At 40.7% G+C, this 7,212-nt stretch overlaps 1 protein-coding gene across 1 annotated transcript; it reads right to left on the reverse strand.

Moving 5' to 3' along the window:
* Positions 1 to 2,004: 2,004 nt before the first annotated feature.
* Positions 2,005 to 5,993, reverse strand: LOC146185825 (uncharacterized). The gene is made up of 4 exons (XM_084605591.1): positions 5,846 to 5,993; positions 3,962 to 4,029; positions 2,854 to 2,931; positions 2,005 to 2,444 (listed from the first exon to the last, which is right to left on the reverse strand). The coding sequence occupies exons 1-4, from the start codon at positions 5,881 to 5,883 to the stop codon at positions 2,308 to 2,310; spliced, it is 321 nt and encodes a 106-aa protein (XP_084461717.1). The 5' UTR covers positions 5,884 to 5,993; the 3' UTR covers positions 2,005 to 2,307.
* Between the last annotated feature and the right edge of the window lie 1,219 nt (positions 5,994 to 7,212).

Genomic DNA, 7,212 nt, shown 5'->3' on the forward strand with positions numbered 1-7,212 from the left:
ACTTTATATGTAATCTAGAAACTACGCTATGGCGTCATACCCTTCTAGGCGGAGCTTTTTTTTTTTTTTTTCATTGGATGAAGGCCTTTATTTCCATTTTGTAGATAAGAGCCACATATTTGACCTATTTCCACTCGAGATAACAGAGCCTCGATTTGTCCGTCGGTCGTTGTTCAACGACTTTCCTAATCTCGTTTTCCACTAACCGCATTGTTTAACCTTTGCATTCCAGTGGTTGGCTTCTTTTACATCTGTCATTTTCGCACTGATGACCAATTCTCGCAGATTATAGTCCCGATTTTCCATAGGCCGTTACTTTATTTGTTACCTTTACCTTCTTTCATGACTTTCTATAGCTGGTACTGTTGATTACAGTTTTCCCGATCTGTCCCTGAGTGACCTACTTTGCCTTTGGCGCCAAGGAACAGCTACATTCAAGTGCACAGAACACAGGCACACCTTTCACGAAACATTGCGCCTTCTTCGTTTTCTACTGATTGGAACCGCGCTTCCTACAGATTTACTAGCGCCTCAAATAAAATTCCTTGCATTTAACCTTCTTTGTTTGAACTTCTTATATGCACTCGAAAATTGCGACCACAAAGTACCCAGAATATATTCAGACTTAAAAAATATTATCCAGTGCGCGTTGAAACAAACCTTTCATACTCCAATAGCCGATCACCTGGAAAAGGGGATTATCTTTCTAAAATAACATGCTAACAATATGGTTAATTTGTGAATGTAGGCCGAAACGTTTAGCTGCTGGCACGAATAACCTGGCTGCAAGGACAATCATCTGAAATCTGCTCTTTATGCTGTCCCTAACATAACTAGCAAAATGTTAACGGAAAGAATTATTCTATTGCAAGCTGGCACGTAGCTCCCGCAGTCTGTCTGTTTCCGTGCAACGTACAGATTTTTTCCCCTTCCAAATGCTTGCGTTAGAAATATTGAGAAAAGGTGAAGAAAGTGGGAGAAAGCAGGTGCGAATACTGTTCTGGATAAAAATTGGAGAAAGTTCCCGAAAAAAAAAAGTATCCATTGTTCACTACAGATAATCGTATTCAAGGTCCACCGCGAGCCTATTTACCTTAGAAACGATTGTCTCACAGCAGCTTCAACTGAGCAAGTCCGCAACAAGGGTTTTATCATCACTTAGTAGATCCAGTGAAGGACAAAAAGGGGGGTAATTATTAGGCGCTTGCAACCATTTTTCACGCCGCCTATGGCGCACTGTAGGGGCCAGTGCCGCTCCTGCCCGAATTCGGTGTACGGGTAACGCTTCCTTCCAAGAGTCTACGGGGCAGTGCGTAGAAACACGAAGGAAATAAATTTCAACAAGTAGCGCCAGGTGGGGGCAAGGAGGAGAAATTTTGTGGAAACATATCTAAGCAAAAGGAATCAGTTAATTTGTGGCGGTTCTGTGGCACAATAGATCCGAGCTACATTATATTTGCAAACGACAGCTCTCGAATTTCTTTAATGAAATGAATTGATTCATTTTTTGTTACTAAGTAACAGTGCGCAAATCATTTAAAGCATGAAATTTCGTTTAAAATTACGGCCGTTGTTTGATTTTTCAGCGACAGTTTCCGTTTACAAATTTGTCAGACGAAGCAAGAGACGGACATTAAAGTTTAGGTATTTTAGCGCTCGCCGCTAGAGTGCATTCAACACTTCGGGCCATAACGCTGACCAGGAAGATGGATGATAGGTGGCGTACACGATACGCTCTTTCAATAATACCGTATTGTAAATAGATGCAGCAGAAGTTTGGTAACTGAGTAGCCTTGCTCAGTCGGGAGGGCAAGGATCAAGGGGGTCAAATGAAAACACTAGTTATATGATTTGGTTTGGTTAATGGGTTTAACGTCCTAAAGCGGTTTAGGCTACGAGCGACGCCGTTGTGGAAGGCTTCTGAAAATTCGACCGCCTAGAATTCTTTAACCTGCACTGACATCGCACAGCACACGGGTGCCTCGCTTTTCGCCTGCATCGAAAAGATGGCCGCCATGGCCTGCATTCAATCACGCATCTTTAGACTCAGAAGTCGAGTGATTGAACCACTCAACCACCACGGCGGCGTCCTAATTAAATGGAGGAAGGCAATTTGTGTGTAAAACAGCACTCTTCGTAGTGTTTCTGCTTGCAGTCCCGGCATTAGCCCTCAACACTTTCTTCAGTGTTACAATAAAAATGACCCTGATAGGAGTGAAGCCCTCCATTTAATTTATCTCCAACCCTTTGATTACAAGGAACAAAATTATAACTCTGTTCTTTTCTTTGCAGATTGGCTTCGTACACCTAATAGTCTCCTTCCCCGTCGATGCAGAGATCTCTGCTGTGCTCGGGTACCGATACACCGCAAGTGTCGACGAAATGGTCGATGCAGATCTGAGGAACCGAGTCTTTCAGTGCACGCCGGGTCCACAAAAGACACTCTGAAAAATTGAATGAGAAATGGAAGATTTAAAGCACATGACCCGAATAAAATGACCTGCACTCGAATCAAAGAATAGTAAAATTTTAATTCCGCTCATATGTCAATTTTTTCTCCACTAAAAATTATTTCCCTAAGTCCAACCTATTTTCCGGCTTATGTGGTTAACTTTAAAGTTAATTATTTTTTAATGTTGAACGTCCGTTGTACTGGTGGTCGTCAATGATTATTTTACTAAGACATTCTTAACATCGTGAAGGCCAGTTTCTTCCGGCGGAAATAGTCGTTTATCTTTTAGGTCACCATAGCTTTTCCTGAGTGAAAACATTCAAAAATATGTTTATGCCGAATAACCTATAAGCAACAGTTTCTGGGTATCTTTTGTTTCAAACTCTTACGCGAATACTTACGGTGTCCTTGGTACTCCACGTCCAGCACGACGCAGTTGTCGTCTGTGTAGTAGAAAATTCCCTCCCTGGGCGTAGGGTCTGTGAGTGAAGGAATTAATATTAAACCTCCATTGTACTTATTTTCATACACGCTTGAGTACACCAAACGGGAAGAAAAGGTTTGGTACGTTAGGTTTTTCGAGAACCTAGAATTGTATGTACCGTAATAATAAACGCATCCCGACGCAGAAACACTTACGCGTAGGACACCATTCGAGTGAATATTTTGAATATGAATTCGGTGGGGCGGATGGATGATTGTTTGAACGATCCACTTCCGGACCATTTTCTATCGTTCACTTTTCAATACGCTGTATTACCCGCGAGACTTGCATCGCAGCATAATCGTCTACTGACAGCGTAATATTTCTTCTCATTATTTCTATTTTAACACCTCCAAAAGAAAAATAATACTATCCCAAGCCGCAAGTTTCCAACAGGGGACAGGCCGCATACGTAGGATGCGAGAATATGGATGGTGAATACCGTGTGATAAGAAGAGGGACAGGGCTTAAAGCCGCGAACGTTTTAGAATGCTTAAAGACTGCTACCTGGATGCTTCCATCAGCATGTTGTTGCATTTGCCTTCTGTATAAAAATGTATCGACATATCTTAGTATAATGGCTTTCGGAACATTACCAGAAGACTTCACTTCTCTTTTGAAATATCATGCAATGACCTCATATCACGCCCAGCTGTGATACATGGGTGCCACGCATTCTGATCGAAACAAGAGCAACACCATAATAACTTATCCCAACATCTAAGAAGCATCTTTGAATGTTTGAATTAATATATATATATATATATATATATATATATATATATATATATATATATATATATATATATATATATATATATATATATATATATATATATATATATATATATATATATGTGTTCAGCAAGCCTTGAGACGGAGTGAAGGGAACAAGGATTATGTCCACGAAGAACGTTATATTTATGTTCCTCACGTATACAAAAAAAAAAAACATTAATACTTCTAAGCTTACCATGTTTAGTACGGTAGGAACAATAGGATTCTTAATAAAATAAACTACACACCATCGTCGACTGTAATGTCCATCGTTCCAGGTTCTTCTCCAGGACTAAGATGAAATGGGATTTCTTGCCTGCAAAAATGCAAGAATCTAATGAAAGCGTTCTGCCATGGGTTTTAGCCACTGTGTGACCTTGACATTGTAAAGAATGGCGTGGGAAAGGGCCATTCAAGTGCACGCTGAGAGTGATTGCATAATATTGTTGAGCAAAAATTGCGTAAAAGAACTTTTTATTTAACTTTTAAACAATGCAAATATTCCCTCCCTGCACACATGGCCTAATGAATATAGCTTAATCAATTTTAAGGTAAAGGTCAATGACTCCAACCAAGTTCTTTAACAGAAAAAAAAAAAGTACACGACGTTTCGGAGCCAACCATGCTCCTTCATCATGGTGTGACTCCGAGCGAGGCGCAGCATGTCTCTTTAAGGCCTTGTGTTGACGACCACCGGGTCAATGGCCGCAATGCATGAATGTATGAAGAGGGAAGGATGCCCAAAGAGCGATTAACATTCGCCGCTGTTTGCTGAACATGCCACGACACGAGTGAAAGCCTCCTGCGCGGATTACCTTCGGTATCGAAGGCAGTCGTTCTGTCAACCTTAAAATTAAAATTAAATTCCCCAACGAAAAAGACTTCTGTCAAACGTTTTCTTTTGAGTCTATTGCATCATCCAACTTCAACAGCCATTAGGGTAAGTATTTTAGGACTGCCCTAGAAGACTAAAAAGGGCTAAAAGAAAAATGAGTAATTCAAAGAAGTTAACGAAACAATCCAGAGGCAATTCACAGTACCGCATGCACCGTAAAAAAAAGCAAAAACAAAAACAACAACAACAACAAAAAAAAAAAAAACCAACGTGGAAATGTCTTTGCTTTCATAAATGTTTGCTTACGAATTTCCACTTTGGGGACCTTCTATGAGCTCACATCTTTGAAATCTTTCACATTCGACCGTCGGTGACTTGTTCAAACCTTTATAATATTGCTCAGTAGGTGCTAACATTAATGCCATAATTCCTATGCTCGGCGAAATGTGGACCATTCGTGTTGACACATGCCTCGCAAATGTTCTATTATTTACCATTTTCTCTTTTCCCAGATACGTCTCTTTGCCCAAGGGCGTTAAGGCAGATGGCTTACATGAAAAAAAGAAGCAGATCTTCGTTATTGCAGCACACTTGCTCAAAAGCAAATGATTCTTCGATGTTAGGAATTCTCGTGAATGCAAAAGTTTTAGCACAAATGCTCCTTCTAGTATAGTATACCTCTATTTTAATGTCATGATTGGTTCTATTGGGTAGATAATGCAGCTGTCGAAACTAATGCGTATTTGTTCATCTTAGTCTTGTTGCATGTTTAAAATAATTTTAAGCTCCAATTTCTTCAGCAAGAGGTAAGGGGGTGTTAGGAAAACTGTGGAGCACTGTAAATCCAAAGGATTGCTTCCCATGATGCTGTAATTATTGCTTTATTAGAGAATATTTGGGGACAAAAAATACACAAACGAATTATTGGCATGTCTGTTAACTGATGTTGCTCCTTGTATAAAGAAAACCCAAGCCTATTAATTGCAGAAAAAAGAAAATGAGATAAATTCAGACTTTTGTGTTCTAATTACATCTGTGTCATGCCGGACAGTCAGTCTAATGCTTTAGCTAATCATATTTTTTTGAGATATCATGCATGTGATGTTAGTATACAGTCACTCGTGACGTAACTGTCGACGAAGTAGTCTCGCCGCCATGTCACCTTCTAGTGGCTTCACATGTAACAGCCTTGCGTGCTGACCAAAGAGTGTTGCGCGACGCTACGCCACGACCCCTGATACTAGTAACGTGCTAGTAATAGCAGTCCCTGGTAATGCTAGCAAGCGGCGATTCATACCTGGGCGAAAACTCGTTCTCTGGAATAATCCAGGTCATAGTCGCTGTCTTCGCTTCTGGGTCTATGGCTGTTCGGTTTGCTGATAGGCACTCTAGTGTACCGTCATTGTCAGAGTCCGAAATGGCAACGGAATAAGGATAACTTGATATAACCTAAGGGAGAGGTAAATAACATTTTAATGAACACAGTAAGAAATGAATTTCCACATATGCTTCCCTTTTTATAGGTGTGAGCGAGTGATGGGTTCTCGAGTGTCCATTTTCTAAAGGGGTCATGAGCAGGGGAAAAGAGGAAGAAAATATTAGTGATATTTTAAGTACCCTACTTCTCCCCCTCCTATTCTGCGAGGTTTTACCCTTCAACTATCTGAAACGTTCCACACTGCGTAGGGCATTTCAGAAAAACCGAGAATTTATAAAAAAAAATTACTTTTTGTTGCTGTACTCAGCTTCCAGAGCTTGAAATTCAGAATAGTTATTTTGAGCCATAGTGAAGCAAACGACAGTACAGAACAATTATGGCGCTGGAACTAAGCCTTCGAAGGGGTGCAGTCGAGCGCGATTTGAAGGTTATCGCGCGAGCGTCCACCAGCCTAGTACTCCAGGCACCTGGCGGCCAGGTTTGGAACAGGTTTCATAGTGTGCAAGAATTCTAAAGCGCACGAATCTTTCAGGCAGCTTTGCTTGAGTGACTGATAATGACGATTCAGTGATGTTAAAGTCATTACGTCATTATCGCTTAGTGTGCTTACTTTAAGAACATCCTTTCAGAAATGAGGAGGGCTATTCGTGGTCGCTAAACGACTTTTACATGCCTATAAAGTATTGTTCTCAAGCCATGAAAATTAGCGGCATGTTGCGCATGACGACATCACTTGGTTAGATGCGATAAAGTTTATGCGAGAATGCTCACCGCCTCTTCCGCAGATATCAAGTCTTTGCGAGCAGTTTTGTCTCCGTATGTGAATAAAGAATGATATGTTGACCGCAGGAGCCGGTTAGAGCGCTTGCGACTCTCGCTGTTCTAAACATTAAAGTTAAATTCCATTGTCATCATTGTCTTTTATTTCTTTCCAATAACTGCCTTCCTTCTAGACTCCACTGCACGTGTATATCATGAACCCTTATTCTATGCTCCACGTGCCAGTATCATTAGAGTGCATAAGCACTATGTTCCGCGCTGGCGAAAAAGGCGTAATGTCAGGGCATAAGAACAGGATGTTAAATAACATCGTTCCCCCCTCATCAATAAAATATATTGACTAAATTTACCCGCGGCTCTATTATATCATACTTTGTCTCATGCATACCTAACATACAGACGTAAGTTGCCACAATACGGGACAGACCACAGGAAAATGCTATGAA

This window comes from Amblyomma maculatum, chromosome 6 (assembly GCF_055883805.1).
Source record: "Amblyomma maculatum isolate TAMU_Amacu chromosome 6, ASM5588380v1, whole genome shotgun sequence".
Classification (NCBI taxonomy): domain Eukaryota; kingdom Metazoa; phylum Arthropoda; class Arachnida; order Ixodida; family Ixodidae; genus Amblyomma; species Amblyomma maculatum.

Bases quoted from the DNA above. Each gene is read 5' to 3' on its own strand.
- LOC146185825 (XM_084605591.1), bottom strand. From the start codon at position 5,883: ATGACCTGGATTATTCCAGAGAACGAGTTTTCGCCCAG. The intron at 2,932-3,961 runs GTGTGTAGTTTA...CTTCACTCACAG, and splicing joins GGACATTACAGTCGACGATG to ACCCTACGCCCAGGGAGGGA. The intron at 2,445-2,853 runs GTAAGTATTCGC...TCAATTTTTCAG, and splicing joins CGTGGAGTACCAAGGACACC to AGTGTCTTTTGTGGACCCGG.